Source organism: Aptenodytes patagonicus, chromosome Z (genome assembly GCF_965638725.1).
Source record: "Aptenodytes patagonicus chromosome Z, bAptPat1.pri.cur, whole genome shotgun sequence".
Taxonomy (NCBI): domain Eukaryota; kingdom Metazoa; phylum Chordata; class Aves; order Sphenisciformes; family Spheniscidae; genus Aptenodytes; species Aptenodytes patagonicus.
In genome coordinates this window covers 10,889,103-10,916,201 of record NC_134982.1, presented here as the reverse complement: position 1 = coordinate 10,916,201, position 27,099 = coordinate 10,889,103, and the positions used below count along the sequence as shown (strand labels likewise).

General features: G+C 46.2%; 1 protein-coding gene across 2 annotated transcripts in view; it reads right to left on the bottom strand.

Moving 5' to 3' along the window:
• DNAI1 (dynein axonemal intermediate chain 1) overlaps positions 1–27,099 on the bottom strand; it is a 155,456-nt gene that overhangs the window by 42,027 nt on the left and 86,330 nt on the right. Inside the window, exons 14-18 of one of the 2 annotated variants that reach the window (XM_076362128.1) lie at positions 20,794–20,883; positions 16,045–16,132; positions 14,103–14,182; positions 5,026–5,174; positions 4,034–4,133 (exon numbers count right to left, since the gene is read on the bottom strand). In XM_076362128.1, the coding sequence (XP_076218243.1) occupies positions 4,034–4,133; positions 5,026–5,174; positions 14,103–14,182; positions 16,045–16,132; positions 20,794–20,883 (507 nt within the window). The remainder of the gene's footprint in view (positions 1–4,033; positions 4,134–5,025; positions 5,175–14,102; positions 14,183–16,044; positions 16,133–20,793; positions 20,884–27,099) is intronic. The other variant, XM_076362129.1, reaches the window with a different exon arrangement.

The window sequence follows — 27,099 nt, the reverse complement described above, 5'->3', positions numbered from 1 at the left end:
CACACTGATTGAAACCAAAGCTGAATGCTCTATAGCAACCACTCTGGGCGCATCAAGCAGAGACTAGCTTCCATAAAAGCAGCTGGCTGTCCAGTCCTTTTAAAATCAGGCCACTTATTTAGGCACCTAGTTATAGAATTGGGATTTTTTTTCCAGGCAGTGTTGGCATGGATGAGCACATCTCAGTGATCATTTTATTTTATTTCAATTTTCATTGCAAATCATTTATGCTCATTCTGAAATAAAATGGCCATCAGGCAGAGCAGGAGACTAAGGAAATTACCCAGAACATGATAAAGAGCAATAGTAGCAGTTAGTATCCACCGCACCAGCAGCAGAACAGGTTATTTATGAAGAGGTGGTGCTGTCCAAAGCAGATGCCCAGCTGCCAACACACACGTTTTATCATAACACCCCTGATATTTACAGCTTTTCTTAAATCCCCACCTCCTGGATTCATGGGATTTAAGAGATTTTTAGATTCTAAAATGCCCCAATTTCCAAGTCAGTCTTAGGAGTTAGGGGGCTGATACACACATTTTGAACACATAGCATCAGCTTGAATAAGGAAATGTGGTTTCCAAAATATGGCAGGTATCCCTTTAAGACTGCAATTAGGGCCTGATTTTGAAACTACCTCCAGGCAACCTTCAAGTTTTGCAGGCATAATTATGTGCAGATGCAAAGCTAGAGGCTGATTATGAATAGGAGGCCTTTAATATTTTATTTTCTGGCTGCACATCCTGTAGCTTTCTGTATCCTGTTACTGTAGATTTTTTTCCCAGCAGTAATGGAGACTGTCCTTTGTGAGGCGCTGAGTTATTCCCAAGAAGTGTGCTCTGCTATGAAGTAGAATATGTCCAGGAATGAAAAGGCTGTAAACAACTATTTATTCCACTTCCACTGCAGATCCAGAAGGTTCTGTTCAAAATAGAAACTAAACCATGTCTCAGACACACCCTGCTGCAACCAACATGGTTAGTGGCTAACACAGAGGCCCAGGATTTCTAACAGCATATCCTGGTTTCGGTTGGGATAGAATTAATTTCCTTCCTAGTGCTGGTACAGTGCTGTGGTTTGGATTTAGGATGAGAACAAGGTTGATAACACACCGATGTTTTAGTTGTCGCTGAGCAGTGCTTACACCAGTCAAGGACTTTTCAGCTTCCCATGCTCTACGGACTGAGAAGGCTGGAGGTGCACAAGAAGCTGGGAGGGGGCACAGGGGGGGACAGCTGACCCAAACTGCCCAAAGGGACATTCCATACCATGTGACGTCATGCTCAGTATATAAACTGGGGGAAAGCTGGCCGGGGAGGGCCGCTGCTCGGGGACTGGCTGGACATCGGTCAGTGGGTGGTGAGCAATTGCATCGTGCATCACTTGCTTTGTATATTATTTTATTGTTATTATTATCACTATTTTATTTTATTTCAATTATTAAACTATTCTTATGTCAACCCATGAGTTTTCTCACTTGTGCTCTTCCGATTCTCTCCCCCATCCCACCAGGGGCGGGGAGAGTGAGCGAGCAGCAGTGTGGTGCTCAGTTGCCAGCTGAGGTTAAACCATGACACAGCATCAGTCCTTGCCAGCCTACTGCAATGGGAAGGCAGCTCTTGCCTTGACTTTTCCTGCTAGGCAGCCCAATTCTGGGCTGCTCCTGGCTGGTGGCCACCAGAGTGTGGGATTAAAGGCACAAAGCAGAATTTGGGAGTTTGGGGTTAAAGGCATAAAGCAGAATTAGATCCCACTAGATTAGGATCTAATTAGGATTACTGAATTAGATCCAAGGTAGAGTAGCCAAGGTAAGATACCCTGGGTGCAGTGCTGCCAAGTCAGTCAGTCTTCAGGTTCTTATCCATAGCCTCATACAAACTCCAGGCCCATGGATGCTGCAGTTAACGTGACTCTGCAACAACACAACTAGAGTCACTGCAGCAGTGGCTAGGACAAGCTAGGGGTGGGATGGAAAGACCCTGTTGCACAAACTCTTGCCAAGTCCATAGGAGCTTCTCTGCAAGAGGTAAAGCTCTGACAAAGAACCTGGCCCAAGTGAGTAGCACGAAACCTCCCTAGAGATGAGCTATCACTGCAGAAACATGACCACATGAATAAGAAATCCAAGTACGCCCAGCATTTACCTTCCATCTGCTCATGCTGCCCAGGACGTATCGATGCCTGCAGACATCCCCATCCTCTTCCCTACAGTTAGGCACCAGGACACAGCTGTGGTACCCACAGTTCTCTGCACTGCTCACCCCAGCACTCAATCAAAGCTGTGACTGTCAGCAGGACCCTTGCCAGGTTTGAGGGCACACAAAACTTCACTTGTGGAAAACAAGTCAGAGGATGCGTAACACTGAATGCATTCCTTTCATTCACACAGTCCCCTCATTTGGTATATGGGAGAATGTGGACAGACAGATCCATGAACAAAGGGCCCGATCCTGACCCTGCCTGCGAGGGAAAAGCATCAACACTGCTTTCTGTAGGCTGTGGCAGCCTTAGCTTCCCAGGGAGACCAGGTGCCCCAGTGAAGAGATTTCTGTTGCTTAGCTTGGGAGAGACAAATTCACAGCCTGAGCCAGTGTATCAGTGAAATGAATTTTTTGCTGTAACATAAAGGCTAAACTGCAGTAAAGTTGCCAAGGCATCAATTCAATGATAGAGATATATAAAGGCCATCTTTTTGCTAGAGTAATTTGGCCAAACTGCACAGACTTCCCAATTTATACCAGCAAAACATACAGCCCATGGTGACAGACCAATGTGGTCCTACAGTACAAAACCAGTGTTGATAGATAGCTACATACCCTGGCTATTTGCCAGGCCCAAATTAACCATCTGAGCTACTAGGATGGATGGCTAGGGGCAAAAATATATAACTGCCATCATCTCAATATTAGGACTGGTCTAAGTACTTCATTACCAAATCATTACTCTTGGATACAGCCTCACACAGTGGAAAAATGTTCATTTTATTTAATTGGAACAAAGTTCTATTGGCTGACCCTAGGCATATTACTATAATTGATTTTTTAATATCAATATAAGTATTTAACCAATTTATTCTATTGTTTCTCTATACCTTGGAGGTTCAGAACCAATGCCCTGATGTCAGCTCGTACTAGGAATGCTCTGATCTGGAGCATCATCTCTCTATCCCCAGGAATGCACTGGTTAATCAGCTGATTTCACATAGAGAGAGAGAAGTGTTTTTCTTCTGGCATGTGCAAGCTGCACACCTGCACTGATGTCATCAACACGAGAGCAACCAGGGACTTGCATGCATTTGCAACACCTACCTTAATGCAGCAGGAGCAGCGCTGGGAAGGAGTGAGCAATTCACGCCCAGGGATATGCATGCCAAGGGCAGGAAAGCATGGGAAAAAGCAGCCTGTTTCCTGAACTCCACTTTCGTCTTTGTCCTCTGAGTAAGAGGAGCAAACTAGGACTGCAGGGAGGTTTGGCTTGCTTATGCTAGAGGTTGGGAGGACTTGGCCCTCAAGAAGCACCTGTGCTTAGAGGAGAGGGCCCACATGCATTTCTGATGGGTTTGTCAGGGCTGCAGTGAGATGTGCAGCTCATCCTCAGCATCTGCTAAAAGCCCTCTGATTTGTGATTTAACATCAGCTGTTTGCATGATTGGGCTGCAGCTGAGAGATTTCTGGCCCTGTTGCTTGTAGGGGTGTGGTAGACCTTAGGGGGAGAAGGAGTAAGAAATGCTGCTGACCAGGTTTCCTCATCTCTGTTGCTTTATGAATTCTGTGTCCTCTGTAATCAGACTAAGCAAAAAGGAATTAATAATTTTAGGGCCTTGAGCTACCAAAATGACCCTGCCATCCTGAGGCAAGCAGCTCAGGCAAGCTGCAGCCAACTCAGCCCACCACTGTGGTGGATTCCTGCTGGTGGGGGATCTACAGCTCCCCGACATGCTTGGCCAGGATTGGGCTGACCTGTCCCCATGCTCAACCCTAATCTCCCTTGACTTTCAGCTCAAATCAGAGCAGTGTTGCTCCCAGCCTCTCACCTTGCCATCAGTGGTGACTGCAGCAAAGACCGTGGAGGAGTAAGGGGACCATGCAACGTCCCCTACAGCAGAATTCAGGTCATAAATAAACATCGGAGTCCTGCAAAAAAAGACCCAGGGAGAAGAACACATTTAAACACATGCTGCTCTGGAAGTGAAACATTGAGCTATAAACACTTCAATGCTGCAGCCTGTGTTGTTCAAAGCCAGCTGCAGAAGTGGGAGATGGGGTATTTCTCTATGTCAGATACCAGCCAGGGTCTGAGCCAAAGGCAAAGCAAAGCTGAGCATCAACCCAAATGGATTGGGATTGGTCCAGCTGCGATGAGAAGAAAGGTAGCATGTTTCTTTCTTTCCAAAAGCATTTTGAAAGTTTCCCCCCAACACACACAGCAAGATGGAGTCTCTCTGGTTAATAATCATACAGGAAAAAGTGATTTTCCCTCTCTGTACTTCTGACAACAACATTGAATATTAGAGCAGTATTGGCAACAGGAAATATTTGACTCTGACTGATTTACAACAAAATCAATTTCCTGATTGAAACCAGACATTCCTCAACCACTAACCCTGAACTGCATTATGTATTTTTAAATTTTCCAATTTTTTGTTGCCTCTCTGGCTCTTAGGAGGTGTCTGGCCCCTGAAGCCATAAGCCAGGCCCTGACATTTCTCTATAGTATTGCTCCAGAAGAATAAGCTTGCCATAGTAGGTCCTGCCTGAAGAAAGCCAGGTCCAAAGCAAAGCAGTAAGGCTCTGTCCTGAGCTGCACTGCTTGGCAAGTTCCTGGGGCAGCCAATGCTAAATCTTATACCTCATACCTAGGGAGTACAAATCTGAGTCACCAGCCCCAAAAGCAGAAATAAGACAGCAATTAGCAATATCAACACTTAAGAGGGAAACTGAGACTGAGGTATGAGCAGAGTCGACAAGTGCAGCTGGCATGTCAGGCTGGACCTCCCCGCCCATGCCAGGACCCAGCAGGACGTACTTGATGGTGTGATCCCAGATCTTGACTGTCCAGTCAGAGCTGCAGGAAATGAAGACTTTCAAGTGGTAGGGATTCCAGCTGACTGAGTCCACGGCCATGTGATGGGCTTCAAACACATCCAGAAACTGGCTTGAATAGTATTTTGAGCACTGCAATGGAAAGAACTAGTCAGTAATCTGAACTAGACCTTCTTCTGGAGCTCATATTCCTGCAGAAAGATGCCTCTGAATACTGGTATGGCCTCCCAGGCTCTTCTGGGCTGGCTGGAAAGAGGTGGCTGGTACCCCAAGGTGCTACAGAAACAATAATTTAGCACATGCTGTTTCACCCCACTTGCAGGCAACACTGAGCTCCCCTCTGCAATACACAGAAGTAGGAATTGAAGTTGTCTGGTTGGATTTACAGCCAGAGACAGGCCCCAGAGCCCATTCTCCACTGCAGGAGCTCCATTGCCTTCCTGCCAGCCCGGGCTCCTGCCGTGCCTCTGTAAAAGGCTCTCGGGAAAGGCAGGGGAAAATGGCTCTTATGTTGCTCAGGAGCACACAGCACCATGTGCTTTGGAAGTGTCGCAATTAAAACCTCCAGTAACGGTACTCTCAGCACAAGAATGACCTGTCAGACCCTTTGGCTCTAAGGATTTTGGGAACATGCCAAAAGTCCCTTCCCTGCCATCACCCTGTGACAGCCTGCTCCGAGAGCCTGCCTGATCACACGGCTCTGCAGCTCTTTCTCTTGTGCCACTTGTGACTTCCCAGAGGAGTGTGAGAACCACAAGATGTTGGCCAGCACTCAGGCATGTCCCTGACGGGCAGGTGGCCCACCCTGTACCCCAGCCAACAGCAGCCTGTGAACTGGGCAAACCCTGCACATGCATGTGAGGGTCAGGCCAGCAGCATCACAGCTGCAGGTGCTACTGAATGGCAAAATGTAGGATGTGTGCAAGAGCTGGAAAACATTTGGGAACCCTGGAAAAGTCACTTTGTGTATGAGCTCATGAAGGGGGGGGAGAAATTACAATCTGCTTGTCTGCACTAGCAGAATATGGGACTCAATCCAGATCCTGTCAGTTCTGTGTACACAGAAAAATGAGGTTATCCTCCCCAAACGTCATCCCCTCCAAGGGGAATGGAGGCTTCCTTCGCTAGCAACAAGGACCTCATCTCACAAGTAATGTCCACTTGGTTGTGTTCTCACACACAGGCTGTATCCGCACAGCAGGTTGGGGTTGGTTTCAGGATTTTCTGTTAGTCTGCCTCGGTAGTGTCACTACAAGGACTTTTCAGCACCTTTCATTACTCCCTAATGAATGCAGCAACACATCATCTGCCCCAGCAGCAGGATCGCTGAAGTGTTACATGACTTTAATTCTTGCAAACCAAAGCTCTAACTAATCATAAGGCTTAACTGTTTATTACACATGACACTCACTGTCTGGGTACTCAGACCTGTTTTCTTCTGATGCCCTTGTGCACTGGTGCAGGTACTGGATTGAGGGTGCTAACCTATTCACACAGCAGCAGCTCCTGCATCCCTGGGAGGCTTGCTGTGGTAGGAAACAGGAACAAGAAAGTGGCTCATGTCCCACTGAGATTTACTGACAGTGTCTATAGCTTGCTAATACTTTGGTGCATACTCTGAGTTACTGTCCCTGTGTGTAATTATGGGACTGAAATCTCCTTTAATGGCACGTTTCATAACTTTACTTCATAATTCTTAATGTTCAGCCACCAGGAAAACGGGTACTCGGCTTGTTTTGAAAGTCACTTTGCTGGGAACAGACAGAATGGGTCATGAGTAATTAACAAAAGAGAGAAGCTGCTTTATCCATCTGTCCTTCCAAGTATGTGGATTGAAGGTCCTTAATACCTGAGGACTTTGAAGAGTGAGATCCTAACCAGATTTGTCTGCATCTAACAGAACTGTAATGCTCAGCGCTGTTTTTAAAGACTTGTCGGGGCTGAGCCCTTGATCAGTGCAGCTCTCCAGGCACTGGTACGGGAGGCCTGTCATGCTCTGGGATGTGCTGATCCACAGCACTGGCTTTGAAGTCTGCAAGTCTGGCCCAGAGCTGAGGCCCAGGCCTTGACAGGAAAGGGATCTGCGGTTTTCCTATGAAATCAACAGCAAAAGGGTTCTGTAGGGCAGATGCCTGGCTATGTCCCTTGTGAGAAATGAACCCTGCATGCCTGCTTTAGCCTAAAGCCATACACAGTGCTGTGGCAGTGCCTGCCAGCCCCACACTGTGTTCACCCCAACCTTTGGTATCGTCTCTGATGTGCGAGCCAGGGCCATGTTCTTCCCAAGATGCATTTTGAAGAAACACCACAAACTTGAGAAAAAGCTCAGAAAGAATTATGACTTTAATGAATAAAAGAGTTTCTGAGCTAACTAGAACTGCTGGCAAAGTATTCCCCTATATTCACTTTAAAAACCCTGCAGTTATTAGACACATGTCAGGATGAAAACAAAACCACTGGAAAATGTGACGCCTAACTCCTGACAAGACAGCTTTGAAGAGGATGAGTAGATTCAGGGAGCAGGCATTTGTGCAGCCTGTTTGATCTTCTAGAGCACTGCTCCAATTTGCTGAGAGTGCTTTTCTCCTATTTAAATGGTGGTAGATGTGTGTGAATAGTAAATGGTATTTTTATGATGAGACAGGAAAGCAAGAATGTGTCTGTGGCAATACAGGAAAACAGTACAAAGATGACTGGTGACAGGGTTACAAAACATAGGGGAGGAATACTGGGAGGAAAGGAGAAGTCCAAGGACACAAAACTTCTGAATAATCTTCATTAACAGCACTTCAGTTTACGCTAGACATTAGCCTGACAGAAAACTCCTCCACATCCATGGTGAATGGATGGTTATTAGTTAGAGGGTTTCTTTAGTTCACTAACAGAAATATTGAGACTCTAGGCAATATAGAAATCAAAAAAATAATCTTTTTCAAAGGAGGTTTGTATCTGGCAACAGGAAGAGTACTGCCCAACACTGGCACTCCCAGGCAGATCAGGACACCCAGCTGCTCTTCAGAAACCACTGACACAAACGTGTCCCGTGTTGTTGTGGACAGGTGTTACCAGCAACACCAGAGGGTCTCCTTGGTTTTTGCTCAGTGCCTTCTTGTAGAGATCTGCAACAGAAATGCTAAGATTTCTAGAAAGGCTTACGAATGGAAACAATGCATGTGAATGCATTGGGAGAAACAACAGGAAATGGTAAAAGAAAGAATCTGTGTTAACTGATGGCAAATGCAGTCAGTCAAGTGACAAGACAACTGGACAGAACAAATAGAAGCCCCAAAGATAAGGTGGCGAGAAGGTGAGGAACAGAACTCAAGCCATAAAATATCCAGACAAGGAAAACAACTTTGCCTAAGACAAAGTAAGACTAGACACTGGGGCAAACGATGTCTCCATTACTAAAGGGTCACTGGAAGTCAGAACCTGTCCAGAAACCAGTTTGTTGTCATCATTTAAAGAAAACCTAAGAGATGTGATAAGGATTCAACAGCCAGCATCCTTTGTCATCTGTATAACCACAAGAAATCCTGTCCTGACCACACTGATACAAATGTCCTGGTGCTTAGTATAAGAGAATGAGAATGAGTGACATTAGTTTTGTTTAAAATTAGAATCACCTTTTCCTTCTACACAGTATTGCACTGAGTTTTATTATATTCATTTGTTACACTCTCAAGCAAACTGCCTAAGACTGAAAAAAACCCTTCTGACATGAATATGTTCAAATCTCATCACAATTTTTCTATTGAAGCCCTGTTTATTAAGAAGTAATTCTGACCAAAGAGTTGAAGCCACAGTAATGTTTCAATATGAATCTGAGACCATACTTTTTGATACCAAAGCTGAACAATTTCTAAACAGCAAATAAGATATGCAAAGAGAAAGTTTTGCATTCCAGAATCATATTACTACAGAAACAGTTTGTCCTCTACATAAAAGGGCAATAGATAGGTCTGTGTGTAATTAAGATAATGATTTCTTGGCTTCAGAAACACTATTAACTAAGCCATTGTAAAAAATTCACTGTAATTGTTCTGCAGCTAAAGAATTAACATATTATCATGCTATTTGTGGGCATGCCTGGTCTCTGAAAAAAATGCCTCTATGAAGTTCACTTTTCAATTTATTTAATAAATAATCTAAAATTTGCCCCTCGTGGAGAGCAGTCCATGTTTGATCCCTGACTCGTACAGCATGTAAGGAGTCTGTCCCTCTCACTCAACATGCAGTGGCAAGGGCAAGTGCAGCACAGAGACCCAAGCAGCTCACTCCTGCTCAGTGCAGCCACAGGACCCAAAGGCTGCTCGAACGGCTGCAGGACTGTCACTGTCCTCATCTTTCGAGCAGAACAAGGCTCTGGGAGGCAGTCCACAGGTAGCTCCAGTAATGGGTTCAAACGTGCAGTGTTTCAATAAAGGGTGTGATGAAGGTGCGTGGTAGTCCTTGAGAAATGTCTGGACCAGCAGTTGATCCCAAAACTTTTGAAACTGCTTGTAGCAAACTCTTGGGGGGATGCTAATGGTGTAAGCACTCTTCCCTCTGTTTTTGTGGATACTATGGAGGCCTGCTTGTGCTAGACACAAGATTTCTCTTCCGTGTGTTAGCCCATACAATCTGATGGAAGATTGCCTCATGCTGCCCATGGGAATACCTGAGTTTTATAGGGCAGAGTTGCACAATGTGAGAGTGGTCCCACTTTTCACTAAGGCTCACCAATGCAGGAATGTTTTGTTGCTTACCAGTAACCCTGAAATCAGCCTTAGCACCAATAAAAGAGAAGATCCTGTATAACAGCATCTCTCTGCATTTGTCCACCCAAGAAGTGGTTAATATATCTGCGTGGCTTCATGGCTGGGATCACTCCTTATGTTAAAACGCCATCCTAGTTCTAGTTTCACTGAAGATCATCCAAGGCAGGAACACCTACAGCTTTGTCAATGCAAATGCTGCCAAATTCTGTTCCTATTCAGTCCTCCTCCATGAAGGATTTCCTTTGCTCTGTAACTCAGCCAGGACACCAGCCTGAACATTTCTCCTGAAGGTTAACTGGTGGCCCCCACCTAACACTGATATCCACTGTCATGCTCACTGACATCCATCACTCACCTAAGCATAGAGGAAGTTAAAACACGTGGTTCCTTACTGCCTTTTGATCAGGACTAGACACAACAGTACCCAAACAATTTGGAGTACAATACCCAGGGTACCAACTACCATGGGCAACCAGCCAACTCAGAACATCTGCCCATGACTGAACAGATGCTTTGTATCCTGAAAGCATCAACAAAAAGCATTGCACCTACTTCACTGACCATCACCCACCAGCCCAGCTCCCCCCCACACTTCTCCCACCTCCTTTCTGCACCTGTCTTGTCCAAGGCAAGTGAGCACTACTCAGAAATCCTCCCTAGATACTTCCTTGGCAGAAGGAGAGATTTGAATCAGCATCATGAATCTGTTTACAGAGAAGGACTGGTGGGAGATGTGGTCATCGGAGGCCGTCTTGGGCTTAGAGACCATGAAATGGTAGAATTCTCAATTCTTGGTGAAATAAGGAGGGGGGGCAGCAAAACCACAACCATGGACTTCCGGAGGGCGGACTTTGGCCTGTTCAGGACGCTGGTTGAGAGAGTCCCTTGGGAGACAGTCCTGAAGGGCAAAGGGGTCCAGGAAGGCTGGACGATCTTCAGGAAGGAAGTCTTAAAGGTGCAGGAGCAGGCTGTCCCTGTACGCCGTAAGAAGAACGGGCGGGGAAGACGACCGGCCTGGCTGAACGGGGAGCTCTTGCTGGGACTCAGGAAAAAAGGAGAGTTTACCGCTTGTGGAAGAAGGGGCAGGCGACTCAAGAAGAGCACAGGGATCTTGTTAGGTCGTGCAGGGAGGAAATGAGAAAGGCAAAAGCCCAGCTAGAACACAATCTGGCCGCTGTCGTTAAAGACAACAAAAAAAGTTTTTACAAATATATTAATGACAAGAAGAGAGCCAAGGAGAATCTCCATCCTTTATTGGATGTGGGGGGGGGGGGAACATTGTCACTGAGGATGAGGAAAAGGCTGAGGTACTCAATGCCTTCTTTGCCTCAGTCTTTAACAGGCAGACCAGTTATCCTCAGGGTACTCGGCCCTCTGAGCTGGAAGACAGCGACGGCGAGCAGGATGAACCCCCCATAATCCAAGAGGAAGCAGTCAACAACCTGCTACGCCACCTGGACGCTCACAAGTCTATGGGGCCGGATGGGATCCACCCGAGGGTGCTGAGGGAGCTGGCGGAGGAGCTCACCAAGCCGCTCTCCATCATCTATCAGCAGTCCTGGTTAACGGGGGAGGTCCCGGACGACCGGAGGCTTGCCAATGTGACGCCCATCTACAAGAAGGGCCAGAAGGAGGATCCGGGGAACTACAGGCCTGTCACCCTGACCTCGGTGCTGGGCAAGATTATGGAGCGGTTCATCTTGAGGGCGCTCACAAGGCATGAGCGGGACAACCAGGGGATCAGGCCCAGCCAGCACGGGTTCATGAGAGGCAGGTCCTGCTTGACCAACCTGATCTCCTTCTATGACCAGGTGACCCACCTGGTGGATGAGGGAAAGGCTGTGGATGTGGTCTACCTGGACTTCAGTAAGGCCTTTGACACCGTCTCCCACAGCATTCTCCTAGAGAAGCTGGCGGCTCACGGCTTAGACAGGTGTACTCTGCGCTGGGTAGAAAACTGGCTGGACGGCCGGGCACAGAGAGTTGTGGTGAATGGAGTTACATCCAGTTGGCGGCCGGTCACGAGCGGTGTTCCCCAGGGCTCAGTACTGGGGCCGGTCTTGTTCAATATCTTTATCAATGATCTGGATGAGGGGATCGAGTGCACCCTCAGTACGTTTGCAGATGACACCAAGTTGGGTGGGAGTGTTGATCTGCTTGAGGGTAGGAAGGCTCTGCAGAGGGACCTGGACAGGCTGGATCGATGGGCCGAGGCCAACTGTATGAGATTCAACAAGGCCAAGTGCCGGGTCCTGCACTTCGGCCACAACAACCCCATGCAGCGCTACAGGCTTGGGGAAGAGTGGCTGGAAAGCTGCCTGGTGGAAAAGGACCTGGGGGTGCTGGTCGACAGCCGGCTGAACATGAGCCAGCAGTGTGCCCAGGCGGCCAAGAAGGCCAATGGCATCCTGGCCTGTATCAGAAATAGCGTGGCCAGCAGGAGTAGGGAAGTGATCGTGCCCCTGTACTCGGCCCTGGTGAGGCCGCACCTCGAATACTGTGTTCAGTTTTGGGTCCCTCACTACAAGAAGGACGTTGAGGTGCTGGAGCGTGTCCAGAGAAGGGCAACGAGGCTGGTGAGGGGTCTGGAGAACAAGTCTTCTGAGGAGCGGCTGAGGGAACTGGGGTTGTTTAGCCTGGAGGAGAGGAGGCTGAGGGGAGACTTCATCGCTCTCTACAACTACCTGCAAGGAGGTTGTAGCGAGGTGGGTGTTGGTCTCTTCTCCCAAGTAACTAGCGATAGGACAAGAGGAAACGGCCTCAAGTTGCAGCAGGGGAGGTTTAGATTGGACATGAGGAAAAATTTCTTTACTGAAAGAGTGGTGAAACATCGAACAGGCTGCCCAGGGAAGTGGGTGAGTCACCATCCCTGGACGTATTTAAAAGACGTGTAGATGAGGCGCTTAGGGACATGGTTTAGTGGGCATGGTTGTGTTGGGTCGATGGTTGGACTCGATGATCTTAGAGGTCTCTTCCAACCTTAATGATTCTATGATTCTATGATTCTATCATCCCTCTGGAAGGGATACATATTTGTTATGTCTGTCTTGCCTAAATGATTGATACTGATTTCAGAATATGATTTCCTTTGGGTTCTTTTTGTCTGTTTTGTTTCCCTTTTGCAGGCAGGACATGGGGAAGGAGCTCACAGCATCCTCTAAGGATGGTCGGATGGATCTGCTCTGCACGTCAGCTTCCTGCTGATGGTCCACTCCCCACACTGAAGGGCTGTGGCTACAATATTAACAAAGCCCCAAAGCCAGCTCAGAGGAATGCTGTGCAAACAAAAGTTATATGAGTAAGCACCTACTGGCTTTATTTTCAAGGCTAAATACAGCAGAGCCCAAAACTTCCTATTTTTAGCTTGATTTCTTAAGAAAACACAAAGTCTGTGTCCTGCTGTCTGCTTGTCTCTCCTCCCAAACAATATTTGACCACACTGGCAATTTCAGCCAAAGCTGGCTGCACGCAGGACTTGGCAATATTAAGGTCTTCCACACTCTATAAAAAGGGATGGCCGTAGAGTGCAAACATCTGGGCAGTGCCCCCATGCCGGCAAGGGCAAGCAAAGCTTGGCTGCTGCCGTCGCCCCATGGCTGGAGCTGGCTGGCCGACACCTCCCAGCTGGCACTGGGCACCAAGACGTCAGGCTGCAGGAGGGCACTGGAGGGCAGGTAGCCAGCATTGTCTGCAGGAATCAAGGGTTACAGCATGGAGGTGGGATCACTGAGCTCGGGGACAGCATGGGGGTGATCAGAGGGAGGAAAGATTAGAATAGATAGTGAGGAACTGGAGATAGGAGGGCAAGGAGAAAGTGGGACTGGGGAAAGGATCTGGGATGTAACTGTGGAAGGGAAGGTCTGCGGGACACCAATCCATAGGAAACAAGGCTTCATTAGTCTCACTGCTCACGGGATAACAGATCTAAAAAGGAAAAGAGATGAGATTTTTCCTGCCATTTCCCCATAGCCATGAGGACAGAGGATCAATGCCTTTTAACTTCTGCTCTGATCATAGTTAGCGCCTTACTTGCACAGCTGCAATCTGCAAAGCATTCTGGGATGCAGTTTGCATGAAAAACGTCTCTGCAAAATAAGGTCTTAATTGGGTCTGTGCAGAGAGCTCCCTGCAACCCTTTGTGGCTCTGTGCCTGTCTCAGGCTCACCACAGGGATCCAAGGGTAGGTCCAGGCTCTGAAGTGGTACTTTGTCACTGCCTGAGCAAACAGTTAAGATGATGAACCTGAAAGACAAGCACAGGTCAGGGCATGTAAAACAAGGGACAAAGAAACCATTCTTACCTTATAGATCTTTCCCTCTTCAGTACCAACAAGAAACAAATAGTCTATCTTTTTGTGAAAATCAAATGATGTCCCGCAGCCTGTTTACAGAAGAAAGGTCTGTCAGACAGAGAATTGGTTCATCTGGCCAGCACACGCTCCCTGCCTATGGTACACACACAGTGTCAGCATTTTCAGAAGTGATTTATTAGCCAGAAGCTCCCAAAAGAAATTAGAGACACCCCTTCTGCAAACACTTTCCAAACTGTGCCTGTCCCCAGAACCTGCAATTTGAAAAACCAACACAGAGAAAGGGAAACAGGAACTGGAAGAACTGGAAGGGAACTGGAAGAATAGATTGTCCCGGGATTCACTTTGGTAAGAACTTAAAATTCGTGGTGCAAATGTAAGAGTTGTGAGGACCAGACCTGCCTCCTATTGGGGAAGAACAGATATTTTCTGTTTGTTTAGTATTCACAAAAATCTAAATGGTTTCCCATGCATAAAAGAGCCCAGAGAGGAAACACCACATCATACCTCCCTGTGCCCTTTTCATCCTTAGCTCAGAAGCCATTTAGCAGGCTCACTTCAGTAAAGCCAATAGCAAAGGATGTGATTTGGGAAGAAACCATCTGCCAGGCACAGAAGGATCCTTTTAACTTCAAAAGCCCTGAATCGAGCAACGTTGTGAACTGTGTTTAAAACAGGTGTCAACTACAACAGGATGTGACTCCTTGAGATTTTCTGACTTCTGCTCCTGAGGCAGATGCAACATCATCCAAGAAAGCCAATTCGCATGATGGTGAAAGAAAATTTCAGCAGGGTCCTTGCGCAGAAGATGGGATGTCTGCTGAGTGCCAGAGCAACTTGGGGCTGTTGACCAGCAGGGACACCCACAGCAATCATCAGACGAGAAACAGGAACAAGCAGACAAGGCTCAGAAGCACAGAGTTACAGATAACTTTCTGCAAAGGCAGCTGTCTTAAATGTTATGTCTTAAACATTAACAAAATGTAGTCCTCAAAGGAATTGTTTAGGTCATTTCAACCTTAATACTGTCTGCATTTTTAACATTTAAATAGATTGTTAAATATTCCAGACAAGTCTTTGAAAATCCATTTCTCAGTAACACTAACAAATAATCCCAAAGCCCCTGGGAGTTCTGCAGTGTACTGGTTTAGCTGGTCTCTTGCAACGTATGTGGCAATGCAAACCTTCTCACAAACAAATTGTTCAGCAGTTACTAGCCTAGAAACACAGCAGTCCTTAAATGCAGAGCAAGTGCCTTCTCCAAACCCAGGTCACAGCTTCACAGCCAAAAGCAGGTGCAGTAGGATGATTAGGGGATTCCTCAAGGCTCCCTGTGTAGTCCAGGACCTCCAGAGCTGACTCATCCCATCCTATCTCAAAAACACAGGATGGTCAGGATGAGGGCATTCAGCCTAGAAGGACTGCACTGTCTCCACCTTGTATGGAGGGAGCCTAACGTAGTAGCTCAGAATAGATGCTGTGCTTTTAGAAAGCCAAATCCCAATGAGGCACATCCCACCACTGGCTGAATGAGCTGTGCACCCAGGAAAGGGCAAAGGTTGCTTTTCATCTTGATTTGGCCAGTCCAGATCAATGTCTGGTAGGAAGAACAAAACTGACTTGGTTTTGACAAATACAGGTAACGCCTGTGCCTTGTCCGCATTGGGATATCCCAGTAAAGTGGACATTTTCTTGAATTAATGTTCATCTTTTTCTGCCAGTAAAGGCAAGATGTAACCAGCAAAACTTGACTCAATTAGCAGCCATTGCTCCAGACAGACTTTGCACTACTATGTGATGAAAGCAAGGAGGTGTAACCCTTCTTTAGCTCCTTTCCATCTCAACACCCCATTCCCAATTTAATTCCCCAGAATGACTGATTAGAGGCTTTGCGTCAGTAATTAATCAGCATGACAAGGACTTGGGCTCCTACCAAGTGTTTGCAGCTGCAGCCCTTCTGGCCCCTGCATCGTTGTCCCCTCTACTGACAGCTTGATGACATCTGTATGAACCAGCTCATTCTGTAGGCAGAGGAGATTCCACATGAATAACAGGCTTTATAGTAACAATACAGAGACATTCAGTACTTTGAAATGGCAAATTTTATGGAGGAATTTTAAAAAGCTGTCCAAAAGTTGCTTAATGTTTCATGCTTGCAGTTGGCAACTTGCTAACATGCTGTTTTACATAAAACCTCCAGGAAACTGATGCTTTGGTGCACTGGGACTGAGAGACACTGGTACATCACCCAGGCACATACAGCTGACCTGGAAATCTTTGGGTTTCAGGGTCAACGTTTTTGAGTGGAGGTTGACACTGTCAGCTTAAATCATTGTGTTAAGTGAAACCATCCTGCGTTGTTTAAGACGGGTATTGCATATTATCATGGAGCTAACTAAAACCCACACCAACGGATAGTAACTTACCACCTTGCCAGTCTTTGCTTCTTACTATCTTCCTATTATCCCCAGAGCAGCCTCAGTTCCCAATACTCACAACTTTACAGGCTCTGAGATTCGAATAACAACATCTAGCAAGCAGCTCCCCCAAGAGAAAAGTGCCCAACGTTGCTGTTATTCACAGAGCTCTAAAGAGCTCTCATTGCAGGCCACAACACTGCTGTGCTAGGTGCTGTATGAACACAGGGCAAAAAGGCTGCGTCCCAAAGCGTTTACAGTCAAGGTGGGAGACAGAAGGCAGATGAAAATAGACACAATGTGGGTGAGTATGAGGAAACGATGAGAGGGCAAAGATCCATTATTAGACTAGCTTTGGGAATTAAAATACCACTGCAGAATGGAGTTGGTTGTGAATATAAGAATACCCTGGGGCTCATAAAAAGAACAAAGAACTAAAGATTAAATTAGTGAGCAGTGTGGGCTGAGGACTGGATGTTTTCATGATTTCCCACTGGAGCACTGTGAGAACAAAACATAACTTCTTAGCTCAGAATCAAGCTTTAGTTGGAGCTTCTCTAAGCCCAGAGCAGGACCCAGGTGGAAAAAGATTCTGCCTGGCAGTGTCAATCCCAGGGAGCTGCATGTTAGGGAAGGTGGGAGAAGACCTTGTAAGCATCTGTTCAGTACTGCAGTTCAGCAGGGGACAGTGTTCTATAAGACATTTTTATCATATTTTGGGGGTACAAATTTACAGAAGGATCAAGAAAGGCCAAAACCCATAAAATAATGTACTTCCTTCTCACTAATTTGCACTGCTGCACACCCACATGCCCTGGCCTATTGATGGTGGTAACTGTTCTCTGAGAGAGCAGCAAGAAGCAGAACAAGACTCTTGCAGCCTGCAGAGTTCTACCTTCTGTTAGTGACTCTTCTTGCAGCACGTGGATTACATCGTCAGATTCAGTGGGTAAAGGCAGGAGTGATACTAAGAAAGAGGCCATATATGCTGGTGTATGCGTGCAAGAATTGGCAAGAGCAGTGTCCAGCACATCTAGGAACAGAGCATATTCCACATGCCACTTGCTGTCCATCCAAACAGGAGTGCTGCTGGGCTGCTGGGAGCGCAGTCAGGACATGCTGAGCAGGCACTTGCCTCTGTTCAGGCTCCCAGATCTGCCTACTCTCCAGAGAGTGTCTACCATGTCCAAGCCGTGGCTGGTGGCCACATGAGTCTGGTCTGAAGAGCAGTTTTGGAGCTGTCCACAGCTGATCATGTTGATATACCCGGTGTGTCTAACAGAGGTCGGACACATGAGCTGGGCAGGCCCAGAGATGTACTAGCACACTTACTCTCTGTTCTAGTAGTAAGGCAAACCACACGAGACTTTTTCTCTAAGCACACTCTTTTCTGCAGCCTTTCTCTGAAGATGCCTCCCAGCACCTCCACCTGGCTGAGGCCTCTGTGGACAGCTTCTGTAGCCTCTTGCCTTCACAAAGGATCTTACTTGTGCAGACTTTCCTGTTGTGCTGCTTTTACTTTGTACCCAGCTTTGCAGTCTGGAAAATGCATCTGTTCCTGAGGCTGTTTATTGCCAGAGCCATTCACATATTCCTCTGGGTAAACAGACTGTTGGCAGTATTCCTGGCCTTCCAGGAATACTGAACAATAATATGTTGCTTCTGCCTAACAATTGTAAAGCACTTTGTAAGCATTAGTGAATTAGGCCTTGTAGCTGCTTGTTTCCCTTTAGTTGTTATTAGCCTCAAATGATGAAGGAGGCCCAGAGCTGTTCAGTAATTTAGCTCTAGGTCACATAGGAAGGGTGAACTATGGCTACTAATCAAACCTGGGATTGCTGAGGATCAGCCTGAGAAGCAGTGCCAGGCTACATCCCAGCCGATTCCTTGACATGGATCTGACAGCTCTCCTTTTTGATAGGCAACATGTGCACCCAAGGTGGGAGAGTAGAGTCATCCAGCTGCAGAAGTCCTGCATCTTCCTTGCCATGTTACACCTTCATGATGACCCAAAGCCAAGCCAATAGCCTAAGCACACACAGCTCACGTGCTGTTGCATGAAGTTTGTCCGAAGTGATTGTGCCCGTTTCTAACAGAGACAACCACTATGGTCAAGGCAGATCAACTGTCCCTAGCTAACATTTGACAACTCTTCTATCCAAATTTTGAATGTGGCTTGCCAAATATCCAGCTGGAAGTAAGAATGAATTTATTCACTTTCTGCTCTCAGCTTTGGAAGTGTCAAACAGCTACCAGTGTTTGAAAAAGCTTTACTTCTGGATAGTCCTGTCAAAAAGATGAATGAAGCTCTCTTTCATTTATTCCCTATTTGCACTATGGATTTGCAGAATAGAAGATCTCTGGAGTCTCTTCAACTTTTTTCTAAATAAAGCCCAGAGATAGCTCTTTTGTAAAACTGGAATTCAAGCAGATTGCCCATTTCTCCTTGCTCGGTACAAAACCACACATTGTAACAAAACGCCCTTTTCATTCTGTTTCTTGCTTTCCCTGTTGAATTTCCATCCAAAAAAAGAGAACAGACAGCACCTAAAACTTCGCTGTTTTCCACCCCTGGCTGCTAAGTACCTACCAGCTCTGGCAATTTCAGAGGTAACTTCACCTCAAAAAAATCTTAACACAGTGCTTTTCACATGGGTGTGGCCAAGTTTATAACAGAAGTGTAAGGAATAAGCAGAAATGACATTGTGCTAAGCGGATGCAGGTCTTAGAAGTCACACCAAGGATGCTTAAGTAGGTATATCTACATGCTCAAGGGACAGAAAAAAACCAGCTTACAATGTGGGAAAACAGTTAAGCACAGATGAATCACAGAAATGTTGCAAAAGACCCTTTACCAGGTGAGTTGCCACCAGAGTCCATCTGCAGACTCTTAGGTTGTCCCAGTTGTGGCATTTCTCTGAAGTAAGAGGCTTAACCTAGTGTTTCTTGCCTCCTAAGTGGAGCAGGCTGAGCACACTCAGTTACTGGGCCTCAGCTGATAGGTGTAACCCGCCAAGTCACCTCAACTGGATGTGTTTAGCTGTAGGCGCGTATTACCCACTTCAACATAAATCTTTTGGGCATTTCTATACAGGTGATAAAACAGGAGCTAAGTGCTGGGACAATGTTAGCCTGTCCCTGTCTAGGGCGCTCTGAGAGCTCTTTTGGGAGAAGGACTTGGGACACGCTTTCAGGAGGACCTTTTGTATCTAAAGCTGCATGTATGAACCTGGAGGAGTTTAAAAAAAGAACTTAACAATCAATGCCATCTGCATGCACCTACCGTGTTCATTAGAAGAGGCTCCCACTCCTGAAGTGAACATGAGACTAAGATTTACATATAATGTTAGAAATACCCTGCCCATGGCAGCAAGGCCTAAAATTTTCAGAACAGACAAGCCTTGAGTAGCTTGGTATAACAGGTTGAAAAAATGAGCATCCAAGGATGTAAAGAAATTTCTTTGCTTGCTGGGGAACAATGGGACAGCTGCTTCAAATTCATATTTAGGGCAATTTCATTATTTTTTAAGTAAAAGATTTTGAAATCTTAAAACGTAAAATGAAATAGCCAACAGAAAAAACACACATTGAGATTCAGAGACATAAATCTAAGGGTCATTTAGGGACATTAATGCTATGTTTCTATCAACATACATACTCCAAAAGAAAAAGTGATCAAAGGCAGGGCATGCAAACGAGTTAAGAGAGGTTGTCTTGGGTGTGAGCTGGCAATGTCATGGCAGGAGGAAACCCTCTGCCTGTCTGATTGCATTTTGCCATCCCACTGCAAATGCGAGCTTACTCTGTGCTACTTTGGCCACAAGAGGAGAAATTTGCACCTTCCCTCTCCCATTCTGAATTGCAATCTGTAGGGAACCATTTTGGGGGTGAGATTCTTGAAGCTGGGGGAGAAAGCAGATTATTCTGCTCTGTCTCTGGGTGACCCTCCCAGGACAAGGAAAGTTTCAGAACAAGGACTGGTCTTGAATTCCTGCAGCTGCAAAGCAGGAAAATGATCTCTTGTACTCAGGCCCATGGGTGCCACAGGTGCGGGCAGGATGAAGGTTAGGTACTGAGCAAGGAGTAGGCTGGTTCTGCTCATTTCAGAGCTCCAGACCCAGCTGTGACTGCACCTGCAATCTTTTGCTGCCACTTCTTTTCAAACCTGGCTCATTATAAATAAAAATAAAACTAATGCATCACTGAACTTTGGAGGCAATTGGTTATAATTTGGCTGGGAAAAAAAATCGCCACCTACTGTTTACCTTAACTAAAGTCCATGAAACAATCCGCCCATCCGAGGAGACGGAGAAGAAGTTCAAATTGTTGTCCATGTCATCCTTCTGCCACTTGACCTTAAAAAAATAAGAGAGTCCCAGTCAGCACAGGGCATACAGCATTAGCAGGACAGAGTCCCATGCCCTCAACAGGGTCTTCTGAAATCCTTCCTAAAGAGCAGCTGGTTTCCACCCCAGAGGCCTGCTGGTGCATAGCATGTATGAACACCCTTACCTCCGCAAGCAGTTTCAGAAGTGCCCCCAGCACTCCTGTCACTCACTTTCCCGCAGAGATGCTCCAGAGACGGGGCAAAGCCTCATACCTGGGTACTCTGCACCTACCCACGGCCACCTCCCCCAGCAGCGACAGGAGCATTGCCATCAAGGATGGGCCTTGTGAGGTGTCTGAGCTATGCAGTGCTCTGCACTACGGCACAACACCATCCCAGAGATCCCTAAGACATCTCCAAACAACACCAGTGGTGCCACTGAAAGGTCCCCAAGACACCTGAGTACATCACTGACCCTGCACAAACTAACCCCTTCCCCTTTGGCTAATTACTCCAAGTGCAGTGCCATATGGCTACCCTTCAGCCAGAGAACCTCAAATTAGCTTTCTGTCTGTATGTGGGATGCAGATGAGCCACTGCAGGCAACATGTGACATGGGTCCTTGGGGCACTTCTGTTTCAGGGAGATTAAAACGTCTCCATTAAAATTGAAATCCTCCCTACACCTTCAGAGTATCTGCCTGCCTGGTAAGGAGATTTGCCTTTTGACTGTGACAGCTCAGCAGGAGAGATTAGAACTCAGATAAATGGCTTACAGTTTAGAAGAGACATTTCAGTTAGACCAAAAGCATTAAGAACGCTCGATTTTCGGATCTGGGAATTCAATCAGACTGAAGGGAAAAGGATGACTTGTCACTGGGCCTGTCAGCACACACTCCTGTGGGCATCCGTCAGTTCAGGATGGAGACAAGCACTTCAGCAGGTTCTGCTGAGGTTTTCAAAGGTATATCTGTTCCTGTCCAAGCAGTGCAGCAGATACATTTCCCTAAACATCATTCCATAAACATGATAAATGGGCATGATTATCCTAGAGCTTACCAAATACTCTATCTATGACCAGCTATTTATCTGGTACCTATTCCAGAGAACAAGCAGCATTCTCAATAGTTTAATTACACAGATTGGGTATTCTGATGATACTTCCTTGGGAAAAACAGTGTTTATTCTGTTTTGTAAAATTGTTTATAATGTGAAGTTCTGTGGAGCATGAAAATTCAGCAACAGACTCAGCAAAGAGTAATTAACCCTCTAGTGAACAGGTTTCCTACCTAGAACACACTATTCTGAGGAAGGAAGAATAAAGCGTAAAAGGAATCCACCTAAGAATACATCAAAATGCCAGTTTCGTGTCCATAACGTGCAACTGAAGAGTCTCCAGTGGCATATACCTTTGAACATCCTTGCACAGGAGAAATTGTAAGTCTCCAAGTGGAACCACTTCTGCTATCTGGCATTAAAGGAATGGTGTAATTCAATATGGCCCAGAATAAAATGGCTAACGATAAAATGACAGGTTCAACGGCACATATGGAGAACAGTGATTTCCAAGGCTGGCCATCATGCACAAAATGTGCTGGGTATATCTATTCCAGGAACATCTCCCTGGGATCGTGCTGCTGACAATGATGGTCACCAGCAGCTGCTTCAGATGAAGGGGTTGGTGTAGTGAGGAGTTTTAATTCAAAGTGAAAAACACACCATTCAGGGGAACTGGTTACAAACACGTGCCCAACGTATCTTATACCGGGCACAGAAAAAGGGTCATGTTTCAAAGCAGAGCTTTTTAAAATGCCACTGTAAAACTGTCTGGCAATAAGATGTTTTTATTTGTATGTCCAACACAGGTCTCCTGTAACACGTTCTTCCTCTTCAGTCTACTTTCCCAAATATTTGGGAAAAACAGTCACACTTCCCAGCCCACCTCTAAGGCAAACTGGCTTTGCTTGAGGTAGGGGAAGCTACTTCTCAGGACAGTATCTCCTATGAAAGCACTGTGCAAAGGTTTTGCCATTTAAACCTGGGAGCAGTTAGCACAAGTGGCTCAGATATCCTCTACTGGGACAGGACTACACTGCAAGAAAAGGGGCTCTCCAGTATCTGAAGCATGCAGCCTGAACCCAGCAACGCCCTGAGCTGCACGTGGAAGACAAATGCAGGTGATACATACGTGTACTGCAGTCAGCGTGGGTCTGAGCTGTCCTGAAGTCTAGAGCCACCACCATCCAGGTTGCTTACACAATGCACATGCTAGGATCAGAGCTGGTCCAGACCCTCTCTGAAGGGAGAGTCCCAGCTTGCCCCCTACTAGAGTGTACATCCAGGTGCTCATTAGTGAGCTCTGCTCAAGCTGTGCAGGGGCAGCTGCAGTTGAGTTCCCAGCTCTGCTCTTGTCAAGTACAGTGTAGACAATTTGCACCTGAGCTAGAGCCAAGTGACAGCCCATCACACCAGTGGAAGATACATGGAAGAAGGCTCAGCAGCTGGAGTCCACCCTGACCCACTGTGCAGACACAACTCCTGAGTCCTCAAGTCTGCTCTAACACAACGTGTTGCAGGAACTTCATCTGGAGGTGACCAACAATGTAAGTGCTATCATGAGCTCAAGGGATTTTTTTTCCCAAGCCAATTCCTTTCAGCATTGCCCAAGCAAAGAGCTTTTCCACAGGGTTTGCCCACTCCAAACACCCTCTCCCTGATGGAGATCTGTTTAAGTTTCCTACTATTGGTACTCAGTTAGATGTAACAACCACTTCTCTTCATCTATTACACAGACAGGTGGAGTCGTCAGCCCCAAAAAGCAAGTAGGCTGATTTGCTTGGGGTACTCTTGCTCCTATATTCAAAGCAGTCAACAGTACCTGAGTTAGGTACGTATTGTAGACACCTTGAACACAGTCCCTCAAGGGCATCAGGATCTGCCCTCACATGACTGTCAGCAGCTCTCAGTGACGTTAGCTTGAATTTCAGAAAACAGAAATTGGCACTTAATACTTTCAATTTTCCTTCAACACCTCTGACACCTTAATAGTGTTTGTGATCTTTTTCCCCTGATCTCTGAGTTCCATAAATGCATATTAGAGTAATTAGCCTTCATGATACTGCAATCAAATTGGGCATCTGCCTAGAACTGGCCTTTTCTCTGCTCCCAGAGGCTTGTGAACGTGGCACAACCTCCTGTCATTAGCAGTATCCGTGCTGTGCGGGGTGGGACATTTGATGAGAGAACCACGCAATTGTGTGCATAGTGGCAAGAAGTTAATTCTTTCCTGAAGCATGTGATAATCAACACAGGATTTTGGCTGCACGAGGTAATTTACAGCAAAAGTTCAATTATGATACAGTAAGAGTGAAGAACCACATGTGAAAGGAAAGTGTGTGTAAACAGCAGAAAGGAGACAAGTAAACAGAGCAGCAAGTCATTTGCTGTGCCTGATAGTGATGGGGCCTCTAATAAAATCAAGGATCCGCTGCTATTTTTTCAGTGTGATCTTTAACCTGACTATTTTTGCAGTGCAAAATTAGTGTGTGAAACTCATTGCTGTTAGAAGAGCCTACCACTTTTTAATTTTTATTTCTTAAAGCCTGTTTATTTATAAAGAAGTTGAGACTATTCAAACCCCTATTTGTTCATAGAAAAATAAAGATTAAAACCTGCATGTTCACTGCTATGTACAGCAGGTTAGCAGGGCAGTAATCCATTCATTCTTAACAAGGGAATACTATCATCTTTGTCTATGGCAGCTGGTAATGGCTCCTGTCCATCAGAAGATTAGGCCATTTATCCAATCTGATTTGAAAATTCCCATGTTTCTGATGTCATTCCTACAAAAGAAATACTGCTTGATCAGTTTTCATGGCATGGAGGCTGCTAGTCACTCACACTGACAAAATACAACTGGTCAAAATCATCCCGGCCATGAGGCTGACGAGTGCTTTGCAGGCACCCACAGGCAGGATCTGCCTGCCTTTCTTGTGAGGTGACACCTGCTATTGCAAACACAAATCCCTCCAGCTGGCCCTTGGCTTCCCAAAGCTCAACGTGGGGTGCCACATGCAACGCATGAACATTGATCAACGAGCAATTCCTTCCCTTTCTATTAATTATCCTTCAAGGAGTCCTTTGCCAGCATTGGAGTACCACGGCCCTGCTGACACCTGCCCTAAGTGAAATAAGAGCATTTTGGTCATTCAATGCCTAAAAAAAAAATAAAGTCTGCCACAGGTAGAGAAGAGGAAGGACAAAGGCTTTTACATGAACTGGACAAGTAAGACGCTCAGATGACTCCAGCAAGCAAACAACTCCTTGGGCTGCTGAGGAAAGTCCCTGCCAATACGACCTGGGGACAAATTCCTTCCAATGCCAACCTGGCAAACAGTACAGCCCTAAGCAAAGCCAAAGTGGCAATGCAGGGTTTGGAGGGACCCAGAAAGGATATCTATTCTGCTCTGAGGCAGGATCAGACACACCCCTACCATTGCTGACATTTCACATAGGCTGTTCTCACAAGCCTCCAACAACTGGCACTCAACAACCTCCCTGTAGATACGTCAGTGCTTAATTGGCTTTATACATGAAATTGCCTTTACCACAAGTCAAGCCAATTACTCCTTACCGTCTCCCCAGTGGACACAGAGAACAGTGGTTTATTCCCCTTTTTATAACAGTCTTCAAATGGGCAAGACAAGGTTGCTGTGTCACTGCTCCTTTCTTTTTTTTCCCAACCCAACAAAACTAACTGCTTCAACTGTTGCTTCCAGATCCTGCTCTCCAAGCCTTCACCATTCCTGTTCTTCCCCTTCAGCCCTTCTCTGCAGCTGCAAACACATGGTACAGGGCCACCCCTAGGCACTAGCAGACAGGAGTTACAACCTCTTCTATCTTACATTCCTGCTAATAAATCAGAATGACACATGTCTGTGTGCAACTGTCTTGCATTGCTGACCATTGGCTGTGATCTGCTATACTCTCCCCTTCCGGCACCCTGCTGCCTAACCAGTCATCCCCTGTTTCCTATCTGTGCATTTAATTTCCCCTTTCTAAACATAGTATTTGCTCTTGTCTTTGTTGGATTTCATCACACTGATTTTGGGCCTTTCTTCCACTTTATCAAAATCATTTTGAACATAATCATGTTCTGCAAAGTGCCTTGTACTCCCAAGGGGGCTTCCCTATTCTGTAACCGGAGTTGTTAATGAAAATACTGATCGAAAGAAGATCAGGACTGACAGCTGGAGGGTCTCACTTGAAGCATCTTTGGTGTATGACAGCAAGTGCTATATAACTGCTTTTTGAGCACACTGTCTGAGCCACCCGAGTGGCCTTTTTACAGTGATTTTACCTAATTCATATTTCTCTACTTGGTTATAAGAATGTCACTGTGTGAGCCTGGATCAAAAGCTTTAGTAAAGTCAAGATGGATAGAGGTGATAACTTTGACTGCCTCCCCCTTCTTCATGAGGCCCATTTCTCTGAAACAAAAGAAAGAAAAGATACTGGCTTGACAATTTATTTTGGACAAATCCATGTCTTCTTATCTGAATCACCTTATTATCTAGACATTTACAAACGGTTTTGTCATTTGTTCCAGTGTTTTTCCAGTCATCGAAATAGGTCTGGCTGGTCAGTAATTCCCTGGGTCCAATCCTACCATTTTCCTCCAGATATTTTTTCACTTCTTCCAGCCCTTTGAGACCTTTCCTCCTTTTCATGGCCATGCTTTTCCTACAGGCCAGAGTGCAGCCTGATGCACTGCTGTGCTATCATCCACACTTTGCAAGTCTCTGTGGCTGGCTTAGGATGCCTCTAGCCTGGGTGAATTGTCCAGACACTGGTCTCTGGGCTCTGGTACCCTGTCCATGCCAATGTCCCTCCTGCATCTAAGGACAGTTCCTTTGAGGAAAGCACCTGCAGAAACCTCTTTTGCCAGACATTGGCTCTACAGCATCACTGAAAAGTGTTTTGGGATTGATGACAGCAGACTTTATATGTATCACTATTCCAGTCTGCCCACATCACAGGTATGTGAATGCGTGTGAGTCCACAGGCAACAGCAGAGTGATGCTTCCCTTCATCCATGCCCCAGAGCACACCCCAGTCCTGCCTCTGAGTCAAGGTACTCAATCAGCTCGCATGCTGTAAATGGGCTGCACATAAACACCAGCCTCTGCTTAAAATACAGGATGGATGTAGCTCAAAAACTCCCTAAAATGCTTGCTAATGGTCTG